The 23,094-nt window shown below is 36.6% G+C and overlaps 1 protein-coding gene across 1 annotated transcript; it reads right to left on the bottom strand.

Moving 5' to 3' along the window:
- Positions 1-8,874: 8,874 nt before the first annotated feature.
- Positions 8,875-20,301, bottom strand: LOC110798247 (ATP sulfurylase 2). Its single transcript, XM_022003422.2, has 5 exons — positions 19,481-20,301; positions 10,933-11,338; positions 10,348-10,608; positions 9,859-9,945; positions 8,875-9,418 (listed from the first exon to the last, which is right to left on the bottom strand). The coding sequence occupies exons 1-5, from the start codon at positions 20,029-20,031 to the stop codon at positions 9,284-9,286; spliced, it is 1,440 nt and encodes a 479-aa protein (XP_021859114.1). The 5' UTR covers positions 20,032-20,301; the 3' UTR covers positions 8,875-9,283.
- Positions 20,302-23,094: the final 2,793 nt, after the last annotated feature.

The raw sequence follows: 23,094 nt of genomic DNA, 5'->3' as shown, positions 1-23,094 counted from the left end.
CTAAAGCTAAAAATTCAGCTTCCATGGTGGAACGAGTAATGCAAGTTTGTTTCTTTGAGGCCCAAGAAACAGCACCACCACCGAGCATAAAAATCCAACCACTTGTGAATTTATTATCCCCGTCACTAGATATCCAACTAGCATATGTGTATCCTTCAAGTACAGATGGAAAGTTTCCATAGTTTAAAGTATAACCTTTGGTTCTTTTCAAATAACCAAAAATTCTTCCAACTGCTTTTCAATGTTCTGTACTAGGATTGCTAGTAAACCATGAAAGCTTGCAACTGCAAATGCAATATCAGGTCTAGTACAATGAGTAGCATTCATCAAACTACCAATTGCACTAGCATACTCTAACTAAGCTACAGCTCTTCCACTATCCACACTAAGCTTACATGATGTATCATATGTAGTATTTGCTTCTTTGAAAGTCAAATGCTCAAATTTCTTAAGCATCTTCTCAACATAATGAGACTGAGTCAAGGAATAACCCCCACTATTTTTTCTCACTTTGATACCTAAAATAATATCAACCTCATTTAAGTCTTTCATCTTGAAACAAGAACTTAAATAAGCTTTGGTTTCATTTATGCCAATCATGTTCGTTCCGAATATTAACATATCATCAACATGTAGGCATAAAATGACACCATATTCCTTTGTAAACTTAGAATATATACATATATCAGCAGAGTTATGAACAAAACCATTAGACAATGTTGTAGAATCAAATTTCTCATGCCATTGCTTTGGAGCTTGCTTTAAACCATACAATGATTTAATTAGCTTACAAACTTTATGTTCATAACCAGGAAGGACAAAACCTTCAGGTTGCTTCATGTACACCTCTTCATCTAAATCACCATTTAGAAAAGCAGTTTTAACATCCATTTGGTGTACATGCAATCCATTTAAAGCAGCTATAGCTATCTAGACTCTTATGGATGTAATTCTAGCCACAGGAGCATATGTATCAAAATAATCTACTCCTTCTCTTTGACTAAAACCTTGACCCACAAGTCTAGCTTTGAAAACTTTAATTGATTCAACATCCACATTCTTCTTTACCCTAAAAACCCATTGCTTTGGAACCAGGAGGCAAATCCGCCAAGACCCAAGTCTTGTAAGATACAAGAGAATCCATCTCGTCATCTATCGCTTCTTTCCAAAAAGTCAAATCTCTAGAAGCCATTGCTTCCCGAAATGTCTTTGGATCACCATTCTCATTTTCAGCATTCAGAATCATGGGGATTTTATTGGTAACTATTTCTCTATCACCTTCCTCAAGAAAAGCAATAGCTTGTGAATTAATGAAATCAGGACCCAAGTTCTTTTCCTTTCTAGCTCTTATACTTCTTCTAGGTTCACTAGGTTCACTAGAATCATTAGGATTTAACCTCACATTGCTAGAAGAAGGGTTAGAACTTGTTTCAGTTTGTGGAACTTGCTGCAAAGACTCATCAACTGTTTTGGAATCAGTTCAAAATTTATTTTCAAAGAACTCTACATCTCGAGATTCCATAATGACATTTGAGTCTAAGTCCAAAAGTCTATACGCCTTAGAATTTTCAGCATATCTCACAAACACACTTTTCAAAGCTCTTGGACCTAATTTAGTTTTCTTAGGATCTGGGACCTTGTAATAAGCTACGCATCCCCATACCCTAAAATAACTAATATTAGGTTTCCTTCCTCTCCAAATTTCATAAGGAGATAATTTCAGCTTCTTTGAAGGAACTCTATTGAGTACATGACATGCAGTTAGTAAAACCTCACCCCATAAATTCGTTGGTAAATTGGAGTTAACAATCATGGCATTAACCATATCAACCAAAACTCCATTTTTCCTTGCTGCCACCCCCATTCTGTTGAGGTCTATAAGGTGCACTAACTTGGTGAACAATGCCATTGTCTTCACAAAATGAAGTAAATTCAGTAGGAAAATATTCCTCTATCACTTCTCAAGATTTTCAGTTTCTTTCCCTTTTGTGTTTCTACCATGGCTTTGTTGTAAACTTGAAACATGCCAAATTCTTGATATTTTGATCTCATTGAATAGACATAGGTAAATTTAGAACAATCATCAATAAAAGTAATAAAATACCTACTGCCACTTCTAGGTAATCAAAGTAACAATCATCTTCAGATATTTTCGTTATAGACTGTATACTTGAAAATTCAACTTCTTGGGTATTAGATACAGGTTGTGGCTCACACTTATGTTCCAATTCACATGGACTAAGAAGAAGTAAAAGGTTAAGCAAGGGTGAAGTCAACCTACGAGTGGGAAATGGAGCAAGGATTGCTACATTAGCTGTAGGAACTTATTATTTGTCGTTGCCCTCTGGGCTAGTTAAAAACATCATTTCTGTTTCTTGCTTAGATGCTAAGGGATTTAGCTTTTTAATAAAAGACAATAGTTGCTCGTTTTATTTTAAAGAGATGTTTTATGGATCTGCTAGATTAGTCAATGGACTTTATTTGATAGATCACGACAAACAAGTTTATAACATAAATACCAAAAGGGCCAAAAAGAATCTCACCTATCTGTGGCATTGTCGATTAGGCCATATTAACATGAAGTGCATAGAAAGACTTCAAAAGGAAGGAATTCTGGAACCATTTAACTTAGAGGATTATGGTAAATGCGAGTCATGCCTACTTGGCAAAATGACAAAGCAACCTTTCTCTAAAGTTGGAGAAAAAGCAACTGATCTATTGGGTTTAATCCATACAGATGTATGTGGACCAATGAGTTCAAATGCTAGAGGTGGTTTCAGCTACTTTATCACTTTCACTGATGACTTCAGTAGATATGGTTATGTCTACCTAATGAAGCATAAGTCTGAATCCTTTGACAAACTCAAGGAATTTCAAAGTGAAGTAGAGAATCAATTAGGCAAGAAGATTAAAGCACTGCGGTCTGATAGAGGCAGTGAATATCTGAGCTATGAATTTGATGACCATCTGAAAGAATGTGGAATCTTGTCAGAATTGACTCCTCCCGGAACACCTCAATGGAACGGTGTGTCAGAACGTAGGAACAGGACCTTGCTAGACATGGTTCGATCAATGATGGGTCAGGCCGAATTTCCAATAGAATTTTGGGGACATGCACTAAACACAGCTGCACTCACACTAAATAGAGCTCCGTCTAAAGTTGTCGAAAAGACTGCATATGAGTTATAGTTTGGAAAGCCTCCAAATGTGTCTTTTCTTAAGATTTGGGGTTGTGAAGTATACGTCAAATATTAATTTCTGACAAACTTCAACCGAAATCTGACAAATGTATCCTTGTGGGATACCCAACGGAAACAAAGGGGTATTACTTCTACAATACATCTGAGAACAAGGTGTTTGTTGCTCGAGATGGTATATTTTTGGAAAGAGGTCACATTTCCAAAATGACAAGTGGGAGAAAAGTAGACCTCAAAGAAATTCGAGTCGAACAACAAACTCTAGAGAATGCTCAAGATGATATTGAGGTTAAAACTCAGAGATCTTTAGAATTATCTGGTGAGAATCAAGAACCAACTCAAAATGTTACCCCGCGTAGATCGCAGAGATATAGGTCTCAACCGGAAAGATACATAGGTATTTTGACGAACGAGAGCCATAAAATTCTATTGCTGAAAAGCGATGAACTTGTGACTTACAAACAAGCTATGAGGAGCCCTAGATCCAAGCAATGGCAAGAAGCCATGCAATCTGAATCAGACTCCATGTCTGAAAACCAAGTTTGAGATTTGGTCGATTTGCCAGATGGCTACCAAGCCACAGGAAGCAAATGGGTTTTCAAACTGAAAAAGGACAAAGATGGGAAACTAGAAGTTTTCAAAGCTAGATTGGTTGCAAAAGGTTACAGGAAAGTCCAGGGTGTGGACTTCGATGAAACCTTTTCACCAGTTGCAATGCTAAAGTCTATTCGGATAATATTAGTAATCGTTGCATATTACGATTACGAAATATGGTAGATGGATGTCAAAACTGCTTTCTTAAACGGCGTTTAACAGAAACTGTGTTCATGACACAACCTGAGGGTTTTGAGGATCCAAAAAATGCTAAAAAGGTACGCAAGCTTAAGAAATTCATTTATGGATTGAAGCAAGCATCAAGGAGCTGGAATATACGTTTTGATGAAGCAGTCAGTGACTTTGGCTTTGTCAAGAACGCAGATGAATCTTGTGTATACAAGAAGGTCAGTGGGAGCAAAACTGCTTTTCTAGTATTATATGCCGTTGACATGTTACTTATCGAAAATGACATTCCTATGTTGAACTCTGTCAAGATTTGGCTTGGGAAATATTTTTCGATGAAGGATCTAGGAGAAGCAGTACATACTGGGCATCAAGTTCTACAAAGATAGATTTAAAAGGATGATTGGACTTAGTCAAAGCACTTATATCAATAAGGTGCTTGAAAGGTTCAAGATGGCAGACTCCAAGCGAGGCTACCTACCCATGTCTCATGGAATGACTCTAAGCAAGACTCAGTGCCCAAAAACACTTGATGAGCGTGGACGAATGAGTGGGATTCCATATGCATCATTGATTGGTTCAATAATGTATGATATGATTAGTACACACCCGGATGTTGCGTACGCACTTAGTGCTACGAGCAGATACCAGTCAGACCCAGGAGAGGCACATTGGACTGCTGCCAAGAATATTCTAAAGTACTTGAAAAGGCAAAAAGATGATTTCCTGGTCTATGGTGGAGATGATGAATTAATTGTTAAAGGCTATACGGAACCAAGTTTCCAAACGGACAAAGATGATTTCAGATCACAGTCTGGGTTTGTCTTCTACCTCAACAGAGGTGCAGTAAGCTTGAAAAGTGCTAAACAGAGCACCATTGCGGATTCTACAACTGAAGCGGAGTACATTGCTGCACATGAAGCAGAAAAGGAAGTTGTTTGGCTAAGGAAGTTCATAGGTAAACTTGGTGTAGTCCCCTCCGTTAAAGGACCAATAGCTCTATATTGTGACAATAATGGAGCTATTGCACGGGCAAAGGAGCCTAGACACCACCAGAGAGTCAAACATGTACTTCGTAGATTTCACCTTCTACGAGAGTTCGTTGAAAGAAAAAAAGTCCAGATAAGCAAGATTGGAACTGACGACAACATCTCAGATCCATTAACTAAACCTCTGGCCCAAGCGAAGCACAACTCGCACACTGCAGCTATGGGAATCAAGCATGTTGGAGAATGGCTTTGATGTCCTTAATAAATGTTTTAAAGTTTTAGAGTTTAATACTTTGTGAAACATTTTGGTTAACCATTCATATATATCAATATAATTTATTTTTCCATTTAATTTTGTGGTTTATTATGATGAGTCCTTTCAATTTGACGATATATTCAAGATAGACTGTCAGGAGCAGTCCTATGACTAAGAAATGTCTATCAAGTGAACTTGAATGTCAAAAGTTGAAAATGGTCCCTGGTCGGAAGTTTTCTATAAAGATGGACGCATAGAAAACGCTAGACGACCAGAATGCAAGATGACTAGTAGTTATGTTTCTTAAACTATGTGGACATGGAAATGTCGCAATCATTTGCATAGATACTTACTTGAGAAGATTAGTATCGGACAGACCTATGAAACTTTGTTGTAAGAGATGAAAATCTGTCATAAGTAAATTTCATTACATTATTAGACAATAATCCTCAACACCTGAGTGATTTGAGATTACTTGTTTGAGAACTGGTTACTTTGACGTTGTCAAGCGTCGCGCCGTAAAAGGAGACTATAACGGCAACGCTCAGGTAATCACATATCAAACGAAGTCTAAACTCAAGATCACAAGATTGGGATTGTCCTCCCATAAATCGGGATGAGATGCTGAAAGTTGTACAAGGCCACTCGGAGAGCTAGAAACTGAAAAATGCATGGTCGTGCTCAGATGCATCATAGGCTATGATAATCTGTTTTATTTGATTAGTTGAACTCTGAAACCGAGAAATACCTCTGGACATAATAAGGATGACTACTCTTACCTTATGTTCATGAGATGGCATCAAGCGACAAAGGAATTAGGCAATGCACACTTGTCCCTAAGGACAAGTGGGAGACTGGAGGAAATAATGCCCTTGGTCCAAGTATACATTCAATGCTAAGTTTAATAAATGCAGTTCAGTATTAATTAAACAAGTTCATAAATTCAGTGAGATCAAGTGAGCTGAATGCCTAGCTAGAGACCGCTTCAGTTCAAGTGGAATTAATAATATTAATCAACAACTTACTCTTGACTAAACCCGTAGGGTCACACAAATAGTACGTCAATGGATCAAGTATTTAAGTGAATATATTATTCATTAAATACTCCATTTATGAACATTCGAAAACGACGGATCTCGGTTCCAGTGGGAGATGAAATCGTCAAAAGGAAAAATATAGAATGCTCCGGAAATGATGATATTGCCGGAAACGGAAATATGGATCATGACGGAAATATAAATATTATCCAAGTCGTAGATGTTGCCGGAAACGGAAACATGGTTCGTATTGGAAAATATTATCGGAAATATATATATTGCCGGAATCGAAAATATTGCCGGAAACGGAAATATTATCGGAATCGAAAATATTGTCGGAATCGGAAATATTAACGGAAACTTAAATATTTGTTCGAATCGGAAATAAATTTCGGAATCGGAAAATGAATCGGAAGCGCGACATGCGAATGCTCGACGAACGAGCTTGCGAGACGCAAGGCCCAGCGCCAAGCAAGCCTGCGCGGAGCAGCAACACTTGGGTCGAGCAAGGCAGCAGCGCCCAGCGCATGGGCCGCGTGCTGTTGTTGGACGCCAAGCGCGCTTGGGCCGAAGCAAGGCAGCAGCGCCCAGCGTGGGCCGCGTGCTGTTGCGAGACACCAAGCTCAACGCAGCAACGTGGGCTTAGGCCACACGCTGCAAAGGCTTGGCCGGCCGGTTGCTTGCGAGCTAAGCAATCTTGTGTTTTCCTAAATCTACTAAAATTAGATGTTTAGGGTAAATCTGAAATACTTAGTATTTGATTGTCCCTAGAATTCTAATATTATTAATTAACTAGAGTCCTAATGGATTTAGTTAATCGATTCCTAGTAGGATTACAACTCCTTTATTTTCACCCTATAAATATGTGATTCATGATCACAATTTATTATTCTATTCAATACAATTCCAACACATTAAATTCAAGGGAGAGTTTAATACTTGCCTATCACCATTGTGAGTTTTCCGAGTGCACATAAAACCTTAGAGAATATTCTAGTTTGTTGAATCTAAGGCGGATCCGAACGTGATGTGGACTATCTACGGAGGGACGACATTTGGAGTCCTATACTTGTTCTTGTTCGGTTCGGGAGCAAATGCATGCATCATATTGTATGTATACTAAATTATGTTAATTGACTATGTGGCAATTAATTTCGATTCCTAGCTTTATGATTTTTCCGCATGAATTATATTGTTTATATTATTCATAATCATACACTATATAATTGCGGGGTGATTTTTGAGGCAAATCTCATAGCAAAAACTAATACTCCAATATACATTTGACATGAATCAAAATGTCAAATAATTATTCAACGTTGAAGGAAAAAAATGAGAAATAAAATCTTTCAAATATCATTTTACAAAATTATGTTACATACTTGCTTGAACTTAAACAGATTAGACGGGTTATTTTCGGTTGAAATCTTCAACGTGACGCAAACCATTTAATTAAATGGGGTGGATTGAGTTGATGCATTTAATTAAACGGGTTGAAAATCTCAACCCAATCCTTTATTATTTTGATAAACTAATGGGAATAATATTGATTGACAATAGTATAACTTAAAGGCTTAATTATAACTTGGTTACATCATTGGTTTATATAGGAAACCATAACATAACTTTATTAGGTTTATGACTCTATTAGATTCCTAAACTAACACAACTCTAGTTTCTTAAATATACTAGAACCCTAGATATACCATAACTCTAACATATTTGGTTGAGTTCGGATTGGGTTGGTGTATTGGATCAGTTTTGCCAACTCTAGTTGCAATTCTATTTAAGCCCCTCGGGGCCCTAGGTAAAGATCACTATTACGGAGTAGTACGGGAGTATTGTGTATCGTACACCAAGAAATATGCACACACACTAACATAAATGGTGGTCCAAAAAAACGATGGATGAACCAAGCTTTCGGCTTTTATACTGCCTTTATATAAGAAGCAAGAAATAAAGAAAGGGCCACAAAGATAATAGGGAAACCCCAATTACAGAAAAAGCTACCGAGGACCACATTGGTTGAAAATAATCAACTATACTATGCACATGGAGAAATTTGCAAACAAATAAAGCCGCAACAACCAGCAACCAACCAACCAACTCTTAACTTAACGCCTCACATGGAGAAATAACTACCTTTCATGCTTCTCAGATCTCAGTTAATGATATTGTTACCACCAATAGACGAATTCTTTTAAAAGAAAATAGTGTACTCTTCAAACTAAAAGAGCAACTATTTGTGAATGTAGCAATATGGTAACTGGTAAGCGCACTAAGATGAAACAAATGAGGTATTGGCGTGCGTATATCGGTTGTGGGACAACACCATTTTCCAGATACCTTGCACCGGAAAGGTCTCATCCCACAACGAAAAGGCTACATATACCCACTGGGTATCAAATAGTAACATACCCTTGCTGTGATTGGTTTAGAATTTTAACCAATGGAGCTCAGGGTATATTACTATTTGATACCCAGGGCTATATGTATCAGCTTCCGTCCTACAACTAAAATTCTTTTTTCACTCTTTGTAAAGCGGAGGGATTTGTAGGCCTTAAATCACCAACAAATAGTTGAACACTTATATCAGTGTTTCTTACGAGTGTAGCTACAAGTAACAAGCTTTTTTAGTACATTATTTCTACTTGTTCACTCAAATACACAAAACTCATCAAAAATGAACTACCACAAATGATCTGAATAATGAAAATTGAAATCAATAATCAATCATCAAGTGTTGAGCAAGTGAAGAAAATCAAAAGACCCCCCCCCCAAAAAAAAAAAAAAAATTAAAGAACATGAAAAAGAAAAGGAGGAAGGGCACCAATTAAGTAAAACAAGAGAACAATGTCCGGGGCAAAAACACGAGGTTGAATACGTGACATTGTTGATAAAGAATCTCTGACTCTATGCTAGCTTAATCAACTTTTATAGCCTTTAGTTTTCTGAGCCTCATAAGATGGTTAAATAACCTACGTTAAGGTAGAAACTTGTGCATCTAGCCTTCTTCTCTGGGATCTACGCGGATACTGTAGCTGGCTGCTTAGTCTCTTCCTCTTGTAGACTTGCGTAGTAATTGACCAATACCTGCCATCCTCCGGGACACATAAAGCCATCAGGAGGGTTCTCTCCCGTTCTTGCAAAAGTCCGCATCTGAAACACCACCCAAGTTATTTTCAGCTACAATTCACCAGACATTTAAAAATTGATTGCTGCAAATTCGTGGTAATTATGTATTAAAATCTATGATGAACATGATCCGTTTCAAAGAAATCAATTCTATGATCTGGTCCCAACCCACTTCTAAGAGTCCATCTCACCTTAAGTAACCTAGACTAGCCATTACCAAATTCCAAAGATACATCTTTCTTCTCGTTCAATTATGAAAAGGGATAAATCAAAAGAAATTACTGACATCCCATGCCCTTGAAAATTAAATTTCTTGTAATTTCCATTACAACTCGATGAAACCAAGCATAAGCAGCAGATGTACTGCCTAACATGAGTCATTTCGCACAGTACTGGTGAAAGTAACTCCTTGAGTTATACTGAATCAAAGTATTAAAACACAGAAAATAATTTGGATACATTACCTTGGTTCCAGAAATGAAGAGGAAATCTTTAGCACGAGAAGGATCAAAGAAAGACATTTTCTTTGCTACAGTATCATATGCTGCCACCTGCAGACGATGTAAAGTTCATTATTTAGGCAACAGTTGAGAAAAAAGTTACAGAGATAATACAGGAATATTTTACAATTAATATGTCCAAGTGTCATAATTAAATAAGATAACACAAGAACAGATGACAGGACCAAGCTTCAAAAATGGCCCAATAAAAGACAGAAGACATGGGCCTATAAGAAATAAAAACAGTGATTGGCATGCCCAGGTGTAATCAAATAGGGAAAAAAATTTATAAGTTCAAACATATTTAGTCAAGGCAACAACAGACATGGCATTATTTCTCATGACTCGTATCAATCATGCAAGAACATTCAGGAACCAATAGAAACAAATTATAAACTACAAATTATTTCAGTAAAAGAAACATCAAAGAGAAAGAAGAAAGTGATGACCCACCCTGAATGGTAGGATATTCAACTTCTCAAGCCCAGGTGCCATGCTCAACACTTTTTTTCCATGATCAGGATCATACAGATCTCTTTTCTCTGTCGGGTGACCCATACCGGCAGGATCACGACCCACGATGTAAAAATTAGCACCAGCATTAATCCGTGATTTGGCATGCCACTGTACTTCAGTTGGGCCAGCATAATGCATGGGAGATGGGAATATGGCCACAACGGTAGTCTCAGGATCAAGAATTCCATCCTCTAGAACCTGGTTTAAATGGAAAAAGATGAGAACATTAAAATGGCAAAATTAAAACATTGTACAAAATCAATATGGGCAATATTTTTTTGTAGCACATTGTCAAGTCTCTAGAAGTAGCAATGTAACATGCAGACATTTGTGCATTGTGTGACATGGAGAAATCATTGGATCAGTATGATCTCATAAATAAATGAATCAGTCATGTTCATACTGCTCCCTAAAGAAAAAAGACAAGACAAAATTCAAGCTTTAAACCTAAAAGGGAAATGGTGAATAGGTGCATTGTAAGACATAACTGAGGCCAATCTATCCAACTGATAAATTGATTACCTTGCTATGTTGCTCCATGCGAACATCCAAGGGCACATCATCAGCCTTAGTGAAACCTCCCAAAGGATGTAGCAAGAGAATTGGGTTCTTGTACCCCATGTCCAACAACCTCTTACGTGTATCATTCATCAACAAAGCATGACCATTATGAACTGGATTTCTAAGCTGGAAAGCAAAAACTGCATCAGCTTCACGCCTATCAAATTCCTTTCGAAGATCTTTAGGAGAAATTCTGTAGTGATCAAGACCATCATTGTATTTGATTTCTTTCAGTACTTCCAAATCTCCACCTATGAGCCAATTTCCAGCAGGTGTAATAACCTCCTCAGCATACGGCAATCCAGGAGCAGTTGTCCCCCAAGTTCTAGCTATTCTTTCCTCTTTATTATGTTTATATACCTCAATGCTGCAAAATGAGACAATAACACAATTATCAATAACTTGGAACTTTCAAGAAAAGCAAAGTGCAAAATCTAGAGATTTAATCAGTCATGCATATAAGGGGGAGATGGGATGGGATTCAAAAGAATAAAGTGACTGAAGCAACACTCAATGTGCTGTTAGAATGACCAACTATTGGATTAGTTGAAAAAGGGTTAGAGAATGGCAACTCTACAGTGAAAAAAAATATTCAATTATTGTTAATTGAAAATCGTTTAAGATCGTCCTTGATGAGTTCATAATGTTAGTGATTGACATCGAGTCTTTAGATTCCAAGCATATTTTCACTCTTTTCTTAAAAACGGTATTTATGTTAGTAAAGAAAATTAACGTAGAAACCAAACTTACAAAAATTCTCAGTGGACAGAATAATGAAATCAAGCCATATACTCCTCCTTTACAGTAAAATTCAATTGACTTGAAAGCAGATATCAGGATTTGAATTTCCTCGATAGACAAAATAAAATGAGACCGACAAATCTCCATTTCCTCAAATTTCCTACACCCGTTTTTAAAAGAATAGACTAAATTCGACTTTTTGACTTCAATTTGGTCGACTAGTTTCTTTTCAACATCACATGGTAGAAACTGATAATAATACAGAAATGTAAAGCTTGTAATGTTTTCACATCTTAACTAAGTGCATATTTCAGCAAATTAATGGCTAAAGTTAGTGAGGTTTAACTACAAAAGTGTATTCTGGCTCCTATCAGTTAGAGACGGGTTGATGGAGGTAGTTTATTGTCCTCAAAAGCACAAGCGATTTTTAAAGTACCATCAGAATTATGTTTTCTTGTTACACCCGCTGTTTTCATAATCGTTCATGGGCCATTTCTTAACTTTGCCTAAGGACTAAAATGTCAACCTTAGGGGTGACACAAAATATAAATACAGAAACAAACAACAACAAAGACAACAAGAGTAAGAAAGTATGGTCCAGTCATTGGCGACTGGTGAGCTATAAAGAACTAAATGTATGCAGAACCACATGACCCTTGACCACTCAATGTAGAGAGGACTTGAAAGTACTTCTTAAATATTGTGCATAATTACACAACGATTTGTGGTCATAGTAGGAGGTGGAAAGGTTAAGGACATAACCAGTGAGAGATATCACACTGTTAGAGGAACCTAGATTTTATCAGTCATGGGGCTTCAACAGTTGCAGAACATTGCAGATTCTTTTTATGTAAAACTTATACAGAAAACAAAATATGCTAGAGAAAGGAAGATGGATGAGGCCATGTGGAAACGTGTGTGGTTCTCTTCTACTTGGTTTAAATTTAGCTTACCTGTATTCAGTTTTTGGTTTCATGATTTTGAAAGTCATATGATTTGGATTGAGTCATGAACTAAGCATTAGTTATACCAATAGTAACCATGTTTATTTTGTTAATTGACAACAATCTTTTTTGTGGTTTCCATACCTTTTTTTTAGTTTTCTAAAAAATAGAAGACTGGAAACAAGAAAACAATATTGAAATGCTAACAAGTTTTACCATTCAAGAGGTTTTTCGTGTTTTTAGCTGATACTTTTAGTTTGTTTTGAGCTCCCAGTTGTGTAACTTGTGCTAGGAAAGGCTTTTCTATTTCTAGTTGATTTAAGAGTTGTTTTTCAATTCCTAGTTGATTTAGGACTTGCTTTTCAATTCCCTGTTAAGTTAGGACATGTATATTTGAACAAAAATCAGATTTGTTTGAATTGAAAATTGAGTGTTAACTTCAGATGCTTCATTAACCGCAACAAGCGGCTTGTGTTCCTCTTATAGTAATGGCAGATTTGTTTGAATTGAAAATGGAGTGTTAACTTCAGATGCTTGACATGTATATTTGATTTTAGGAGTATATTTGTAGCCTATATAAAGGCACATGTATCATGAACAAAAATCAGATTTGTTTGAATTGATAATTGAGTGTTAACTTCAGATGCTTGATTAACCGCAACAACGCTTGTTGCGGCTTGTGTTCATCTTATAGTAATGGCTAGGAATAGACCCTCTAATTTTTGTGGAAATCAAGAGAACTAGTATTCCACTTACCCATCATAAGTCAAGTCAATCAACCATTAACATCATGTCCACCTTTCATCAAGTCTAGTTTCGGGTTCTAAATCCGCATCAAATGGTCAAGAAAGGATAAAAAAGGGTATATTCAAAAGCCAAGCAGGAGAAAGCAAGATAAATTAATTAGATAAGGGGGACATCAAATACAAAACAAACAAATGCAGAAAGGATAGAGAATGGGTTACTGCATTGTAATTAGTGTTGATTGTCGTATTAGACTTTCCTAAGGCTTGTTCTGTTTTTCTGCTCCCCTTGGTGGCTTAGGGTCCTGCCTAGCAAGTGGTTTGCTTCTAAGGTGGAGATAGGTTATAGATTGTTTGAAGTATTGGTGAATGGAATTCTTTGATTTACCAAAAAAAAAAAACAGACTTCTATTTAGGCCATGGAAACTAAAAGACCAGACATTATATGCCTGAGTAACAAAGAATGCAGAGCATCTGTTTGATAGGAAACCACTAGTACACGCATATGGAAATATCGGATCATTGCTATACAAAGGCCTTTTCTGGCAGTGAGCTAGCTGTTTGCAGTTAACTGACGTTGACAAGATATCTGTTTTACTGGAAAAAGATTATGGCCTAATGAGCTCCAGCACATCACTCGGCTCCTTGGCCATATCCTCTACCCCAGTCAAATCACCTCTGAGAAGTTCTTTTTTCAGACTTTGAAAGCCTAATACAGCCATACATAGAGGTTTGGTGTAATAAGCACCTTGGTGATTTTTAAGACTATGAATACGCAAGGACCAACAAGTTTGGATAGTATCTTCTATTTTCAAGACCAAGTGGTGCTTGATTTTCGAAGTAGAGATTGTATAAGAAAGCGAACACCACAAGTGGAGCCCATGATTAAGTGGTTGAAATTGCAAGGGGAGAACCAACAAAAATTTGTGGATAAAATGGCCACAATAGGTATTTGATCTTGTAGCATGGAAGTAGATATAAATTCTTTGTGGACTAATATGGAGCATAGCATAAAGGAAATAGCAAAGGAAGTTCTCGGAGAATCTAAAGGAAGCATGCCACCGGGTAAGGATACATCTTGGTCGAACGAAGAAGTGCGACAAGCGAATAAAGAGCAAACGTGAATGCTATAAATATTGGGGAGGTGTAGGAGCGGTGAGAACTACGAGAAATATAAAGAGGCAAAAAAAGAAGCAAAGAAGGTTACACGAGATGCAAGAGCAAAGGTGAATCGGGGTCTTTATGCAAGTTTGGATATGAAGGAAGGAGAAAAGGGCATCTTTAGATTGGCTCATATGAGAGAGAGGAAGACGCACGATCTTGGGAAGGTTAGGTGTGTAAAGGATGTGGGCCAAAGAGTTCTGGTAGGAGATAAGGAGATTAAAGGGAGACGGGGGTCGTATTTTAACAATTTATTTAATGGTGAGAGAGGACAAGGTTTTGGAGATAAAAGTATCTCTAACGATAATACGATATGAACAATCGCCGCTTTATGCGGAGAATTAAAAAAGGAGTCAAAATGACATTGAAAAAAATGGGATTGAAGAAAGCAGTAGGTCCTGATGGCATCCATATCAAGAACTAGTGATGTTTGGGAGAGAGAATAATACAACTTTCTTCAACAAGATTTGGAGAAGCAACAAGATGTCATTGGAGTGGAGAAAAAGTATGGTAATCCCTTTGTACAAGAATAAAGGAGATGTCCAAGATTGTGCCAACTATCGAAGGATTAAACGAGTCATAGTATGGAACTCCGGAGCGAGTGATTGAACAAAGGTTAAGGAGAAGTGTGAAGACTTTGGAAAACCAACTTAGCTTCATGCCCGTAAGATCAACTATGGAGGCCATTCATCTTATGAGACACTATACAGAATTATCGGGATAAGAAGAAAGATTTACATATGGTTTTCATTGATTTGGAGAACGCATATTATAAGGTACCGAGGGAAGTACTTGGTGGGCTTTAACAAAGAAAAAAATTTCGCAAAAATATATTGCCATCATTAAGGACATGTATGAGGGAGCTAGCACGAGTATGTGGAAAAGTGTTAGAAAGACGGTGGAGTTCCCTGTCATGATTGGAGTAAGCACTCAGTCCTTTTATCTTTGCCATAGTAACGGACGAATTGGCAAATTTAATTCAAGACGGTATACCACGGTGCATGTTGTTTGTGCGACGAAACGAAAGAAGGTGTGGAAAGTAAGTTGGAATTATGGACACATACTTTGGAATCTGTGGCTTTAACTTGAGTAGAAGCAAGGCATAATATTTGGAGTGTAAGTTTAGCGGTGGTAAAAGTAGAGAGGCAGGGACGATCACCTTGGATGGGAGGACCGTAGAAAGCTGAGAATTCTTTTGCTACCTAAGTCTATTATCCTTTTGGAGTTGGATACAGATGTCACCCACGTAATTAAATCAGGTTGGTTGAAGTGGAAGAGTGCTTCGAGTTTCTATGTGATCCATGCATGCCCGGACTCATATATTGAAGGGGAATTCTACCTGCACTCATAAGATGAATGTGGCAGAGATGCGTATGTTACATTGGATGTGTCGCCATACAAGAAAGGATTGGTAGAGGAATGGGGTATTAGGACGAAAGTGGGGGTTACACCTAATCACCGACCGGGAACAAGATGAGGGAGAAAACCGACTAAGGTGGTTTGGCCATGTAAGGCGGAAGCAAGATGATGTACCGGTTAGAAGGATTGAAGAATGGCAAAAGGATGGAATTGTAAGGGGTAGGGGAAGACCAAAGCATATTAGGAAGAGGGTGAGTGAGAGGGATATGAGTATATTAGGGATTGAGGAAAATATGGCGTTAGATAGGGTGGATTGGAAGGAGAAAATACATGCCAACGACTGAACATGACTTCTTATCCATCTCTTTCTCTTTTTTCTATTTTCTTCGCAAACTTCACTCGTGTCCATATTTTCATTTTACTATTTTTTCAAAACATATTTTTGTCTTTTCTCTAACCGCATATCTTATTTTCGTGCCTCGTGTCTACTCTCTTTACCATAAACACTTATTTTTCTTTTGTTTTTCTTTTATTTCTCTTACTTAACGTTCAACACACGATTCCTTAAAACGGTTCATGTTGGCCGACCCCAATCGGGACTAAGGCTTGGTTGTTGTTGTTGAATCCCTAAGGAGAGCCAAGATAAAAGAAATAAATTCCTTGCCTCTTCATTTTCCAAAATCATGTTGCTTTACTACCTTTACAGTCCACTTCTATGTTATTTGTTAACTTTCTAAGGTTTGGTTACTCCTTCGCTGGAGATTAACTTATATACTCTGGGACTCTGGCCCTTCTAATGAAAAGTGTCTTGATTGCTGCATTTGACTTCCATGGTCTCTTAGGCACAACTTAAAACGTAAATATCTCCAACTCTATAAACGTAAAAGATTATTAAATTTTGAAATTTTAAAAATATGCATTGGAACGAATCTAACAAGACCCCACATGACTATATTGTTTCTTATAGGTCAGTGAGAATTCATGATCAAAATATTTAAAGTTTAACCCTAATAAATGCAATGGGGTAATCTTTAAAGACGGAGTTATTGAAATAATGAAAAGTCCAACAGCTAGACAGCTAGAGCAAAGCTACTCCTACTATCTGTTTTTAAAAATTTTACCAATCATATATTTTGGTGGTTTGCATATTACTAAGCTAGAAGCCAAAAGCTAGCCATAAAGTTGCCTTAAATCCATTTTCCAAACAATCCCATTTGTCTAGGAATATAACTACCTACAAGGAAAAGATGAGCTGAAAATATTCAAAGAATAAATATTTTTCCTGGTCAACGAAACCTGTAAATCTACAAAATATGAGAGGGAATTGCCACCTCCGCCATTTTTACAGCGTACTCCCTCCTTGGGACAATTATATTCTGATTTCATAGTAACAGAATTTTGAGTGCAGGCCTTCAGACCACAAATATTTTTTTTCCCCCTCATTTGAAGAAGCAAATTATTTTTTCTAAGCAAAGAGGATTAAGGTAAACACCAAGATCATTCAAAGATAATCATTGATGCAAATTTAACACTTTTTTTTCTTCTATTTGTTAATTGGCTATCTCTTCATATTTCAGACTGCCTAAGAGCAACTTATCGACCTTAAAGTGACGCAAATGGCAACAACAATAAGTGAACATGGGTCCAATAATCCTTGAGATATAAAGGAATTGATATGTACAATCACTATTTGACCCCTAAGCACTTCAAACTTGTAGATTAAACTTGAAATCACTGATCTACCTAGTATTAGACTTAATTTACAAGACCACTTTGTGTTCTAAGGAAAGAAGGGTTAAGAAATAACCCCGTGAGAGATATCACATTTATTTTAGGAACCATAGATGATGTTAAGAGTAATGGGTGATTTACAAGAACTCTCTAGTGCATTGTAAGTTAACCCATGGTAGTAAACTAGCAATATGATGAAGAAATGGAAGTGACAAAGAGAAGGTAGAATAAGGGGTATTTCAAAAACACACAGATACATGGAAAAGAGGACAATATATCCAAGACAAACTTCAGTTAGTCCATCAGCACAAGTTAAAGTAGACAACCAAAATGCTATTCATTGGATTTGAACACACGAGCAACAAAGCATGAAAAAGTAGGATTGAAAGCATTTCAATCGTAGGTAACCAACGTAAGCATATGAGAACATGGGGTCAGCTTCCATAAAGACATTGTGTTTAGTAACCAGCTATTCCTTGTAAGGTGTTAGTTGGTTCAGGTGTTCACTTGTCTGTATTTGTAAAATATGTTGTTGACAATTAGTTAAATATACAATGGCTATTGAGTCAAATAGTCAAGAAAATTTCACAAACCAGGCTTTTCTCTTTAACTAAAAATCAGCTTTCCTGAAAATAGAAAAGTTAGTTGTTTGACCAAATTAATAAGCTAAAAGCTAAAAGCTAACCAATAAGCAGCTAAAAGTCATAAACTAAACAATTCCTTTTTGACTTGGCATAAACCACCTGAAGGAGAAGATTATGAGAAGATGAGTTGCTCAGAATATCCAACTAAGGAAAGGAACGGACGGATTAACGTTAATTCATGATCTAACTTTTCTATAGCAAGATCGTAAGTCCTCCCCTAAAACATTAATCACGTCAAAAGCAGCATAAAATCACCCTGTAGCAAAAATATAAGAAAGTACTCCCTCCGTATTTATTTAAGAGATACACTTGGCCGCACGGGTATTAAGAAGGGGAATTGAATGAAATAAAATAATAAAGCAAGTGGGGTTGGGTAAATATTTTAATAAATAAATAAGTGGGGACCATGTCATTTTGGGGGTGGGAGGTGGGGTGTATTTCAAAAATTATTTGTTTAATAGGATGGTGGGTCATAGGGTAATTTAGATACATTGTTTAATTAAATGGTGGGGTTGATAAGTTACTAAATATGGCAAGTGTATCATTTAAATAAATACGGCCGGAAAAGACAAGTGTGTCTCTTAAATAAATACGGAGGGAGTACTGCATTACACCCCATCAATTTTTAGAACCGCTCAATTTAGGTTATAAAACTCAAGTTGACGAAAAGTTGACTCTACGAGGCAAAAAGGGTTCCTTTTGACTAAAACATTCTTCTATCCACTAACTCCCAAATACTATAACATACTACTAGTATAACATAGAGAATTAGAGATGTTTGTAACCATAATCCGCACTTATGATGGATCACATTCAAGATTCCACACCTGGCACTCCTTTCAACTTTTTAAAATGTATCCATACTAATTATAGTAAACATACGTTCTACCAACGATTAGGCATCACGAAAAGGAAATTCTTCAGCACATTGTCAATTCACATAGAATATTGTCAGCCTATAAACAATCCTTTTATCAACATATAATTATTCTCATAAAATAAAAAGCACCCAAATTACAGAAAAAAGTCCCAAAACATGACGCAATCCATATTAAACAATGACAAAATATACATCAAATTTAATAAACATTCACTATTCACTTGTGAAATTAACAACTACTCCGTATTTATTATGACGAATAAACGAAGCTAAATTTAGCTACGAAAACAAGGGTAAGAGGCGAACCTTCGCAAAATGGCAACTAAATCGCCACCAGGGCCAACTAAAGCAACATCAGGGGAAGAACCAATGTCATCTTTAGCTTTATCATCAATGGCCAAAACAATGGGCAAACTCATATTAGTAACAGACCCATCTTGCATTCTCAAAGAATTGAAATGTAAACTCTGCAAATACTCATTCTCTCTCATAAACCCTTTAAGAGGACTAGCCCAACCTTCACTTAATACATGAACCCATTCCAAATCAATCTTTGTTAACCTAATTTTAGGCAATAATTCAGCCTCAGAAACCCTCAAATCTCTCTCATTTTCAGGCACAATAAGATCAATCAAAGAACCCCCATCTGGGTCAATCAAAGAACTCTTGATTACCCTTTTTGATTGGGTTTTTTGGGTGGAAATTGATGACATTTTGGTGTGATTTTGAACAAGGGGTCTTAATGGGTTTGTTTGGTATATATATTTGGGGAGAATTTTAGTGGGGTTTTGATGAAATTTTGGTTGACCTAAGAAATTTGGGTGAGTTGAAATGTGCAATCTAATGGTTAAAGACATGGTTTTCTGTACCAAAGTTGGAAAATTTGGGGGATTTTGGTGGTGAGAGAAGAGAAAGAGAGTGGAATTGTAGGGATCTGCTGAAATTAGGGAATGTTTGAGGGTAATCTATAAAGTGTAGATTCGGAAATGGGGTGGACATTTTTGTGGATGAGTAACGTATATGCTCTTTGGCTGCAAAAGCCATCCACACATTCTTGTTCTTCAACAAAGAAGAATCGAAAAAGTAGGGGCGATGTTTCTTTTACCATATTGTTGTGCCACTTGCATACTACTGCAATGCATCACTAGTCTCACACTACTCTAACCACATAAGTCTATTCAACTAGATAACTTAGCTTGTGTGCAACTCGATAAATTAAGGAATGTTGGATAAGTGTCTTTCAAGTATTGTACTCCCTCCGTCCCGGAATACTCGACCCGGTTTGACCGGCACAGAGTTTAAGAGATTTGAATTGACTTATTTAATTTAATAGGTAGTAGTTGATAGTGGGGTATTATTTTAATGTAGTTAGTGGGAAATGTGTGAAGGAATGGGGTTGGGGGAGAGTAGGGGTTGAATTTTTAATTATTTTTTGTAAGGAGTAGGAGGTAGGTGGGTTAATAGGGGTGGAGTGAGAAATAATATAATATTGTTGAATATTTCCATTTTTAGAAACAGGTCAAGTATTAAGGGACGGCCCGATAAGGAAAACAGGTCAAGTATTCCGGGACGGAGGGAGTATGTCTTCTAAGAATCGTGTATTGGATACTTGTCGAGATAAATACACGAAAAGAAAAAAATATATTTGGATAACATGAAAAATAAACTTAATGACTTGCCAATCATCCCTCTGCACTAGGGATTAAAGTGAATCGGAAAATGTTCAAAGTCAAGTTTATTTAAGTCTAAATTCGTAGGGTTGCACCGAACTTTAGAAAGTTTGGATAGAGTTTGGACTAAAAAATCCTAATTTAATTAGAAAAATACTTGTTTACTGAACTGAGAGTTCAAAATTTCAAATGTTTTCCCTTTCTTTTCACTCGCAACTTTTCCCCCGTTAACACTTTACAAGTGTAAATTATCACAAGCAATGATGTAGAAATAGATGTTGAAACTTTAACGAGCTATCAAATATGATTAATTATTTGATGCTCTTGGTAAAATAAATAACATTTGTAAGCATTATGTTGTACTTTGTACATTTTGTTTAATTTTGCAGTACTACTACTAAAACAAGAGAGTAGTTTAACGATTTTCTCATGGATGCCCTAAACACTTATGCCACAAATTCAAAGAAGTTGAACCTTCAACTACATTATTTTCACCGTTGGTAGCTCTCAAAGATAGTATAGTCTACCTCATAGTCAGTGGCGGACCTAGGGTGTGTTATCCTAGATCACGTGACCCACTAATATTCAAAAACAAAAAAAAAAAATTAAAACCCAAAATCAAAATGAAACCCAAAACGGCGCTCTGTGCAGCCAAGTGAAACCCAAAACCTAAAAACCTCCGTTACCTCCCTCTCTCTATTCGACGCAGGCCGCCGCCACCAGCCACCGAACACCCAGATCCGAGCAGGATTCAGGCGAGCAGCATATTGAGGCGACTCGCGAGGAAGAGGAACCGACGATTCAATTCATTTCCGAATTCCGAGCAGTCGAGCACCGAGGAAGAGGAACGGTCTGTATTCAATCTTCATCATTTCCGAGCACCGCTGCACCGTTTTCATCATTTCCGAGGCCGAGCACCGAGGAGGAGGAGCCGTCGAGCCGAAACCCGAAGAATCCCGATTCAGCAAGCAACTCGTGACTCAATGACTCGTGAGGTATTAGGTATAAATTCTGAATTTCTAATTATTAAACATTTAAATTCTAATTATTAAACGTATAAATTTTAAACTATTGATAATAATTGAATTGTGAATTGTAATATGTTGATAATTTGTGATATTTAAATAATTGAATCGTGAATTTGTGAATTAGGAATTAAGATTTAGGAATATGTTGATTTTGTTATTTAAATAGTTGAATTGAATTGTTGAGGAATTAGTAATATGTTGATTGTATTTAAATAATTGAATTGTGAATTAGGAATATAATTGATAATAATTGAATTGCGAATTTGTGAATCAGGAATATGTTGATTTTGAAAGAATTAGACATTTCCTTGTTTATAATTCCTTGTAGGGTTATAGAATTGAATTTGAAATAGTCAAATTAAATAGGTTTGTTGTTAATTTTTTAATTGTTGTTAGATTAAACGTGAAGGGAACTAGAATGAGAATATCAAAATATGAAAAATCGTAGAGAACAATTGTAATTTTGAAGTTTGGTTGTGAATCTTGTGATAACTGATACTTGTTACTTTCGGGATCAATTTTTTTTTCAAGTATTTTTTTTAATTTATGCATTGATTAATGATTGTATGGTGAACGATGTATAATGGTGACCCACCATCCGTGAAATCCTGGCTCCGCCACTGCTCATAGTTAACCTATTCCAATTAGATTCCTCGAACAACCAACCTTTCAAGAAAGCATTTCTATTATTAGAGACTGTGACCATATATAGAAATTTCATTGGAAAATAGTTGTTACAACAAAATTAAATTGCAATTAGACCGAGGAACATAAAGCACATGAGTTAAATACAATCATTGATGTTAGCAAGTGATCAATTACATTTTGTGTTGGATACGTGTCTTCCAAATATTGGGTATCCTCTGAATATCGTGAGCCATATATCTAAATGAAAATAATACACTTAGAAAAAAAAAATTGTTTTTTTGAAAGGTAAGGAGATTATACTTAAGAGCCCCTCCACACGAGGGTCACTCCTAAGTAGTCGTTACAAATAATAGAAAGTAAACTCTGGCTATTACTAGGTCTATATCATATTTTCACTAATAAAATGACCAACATTTGCTATCCAATCTGCTGCTACATTTGCTTCACTAAAAATGTGCTTGATCTTCTAAGTGTCGAAAAAGGTGAGAAGATTCTCGATGTTGTTGATGATGTTGTGAAGTTTCTAAGGAATTGACCATGTACCTTTTAATTGCATTGATGATAAGTAGGTTGT

Source organism: Spinacia oleracea, chromosome 6 (genome assembly GCF_020520425.1).
Source record: "Spinacia oleracea cultivar Varoflay chromosome 6, BTI_SOV_V1, whole genome shotgun sequence".
NCBI classification, from domain to species: Eukaryota; Viridiplantae; Streptophyta; class Magnoliopsida; order Caryophyllales; family Amaranthaceae; genus Spinacia; species Spinacia oleracea.
This window is presented reverse-complemented; position numbering and strand designations above follow the sequence as displayed.

Bases quoted from the DNA above. Each gene is read 5' to 3' on its own strand.
- LOC110798247 (XM_022003422.2), bottom strand. From the start codon at position 20,031: ATGTCTTTAACCATTAGATTGCACATTTCAACTCACCCAAATTTCTTA. The intron at 11,339-19,480 runs GTTCGCCTCTTA...CTCATTTTGCAG, and splicing joins TTAGTTGCCATTTTGCGAAG to CATTGAGGTATATAAACATA. The intron at 9,946-10,347 runs GTGGGTCATCAC...CATCGTCTGCAG, and splicing joins TGAATATCCTACCATTCAGG to GTGGCAGCATATGATACTGT.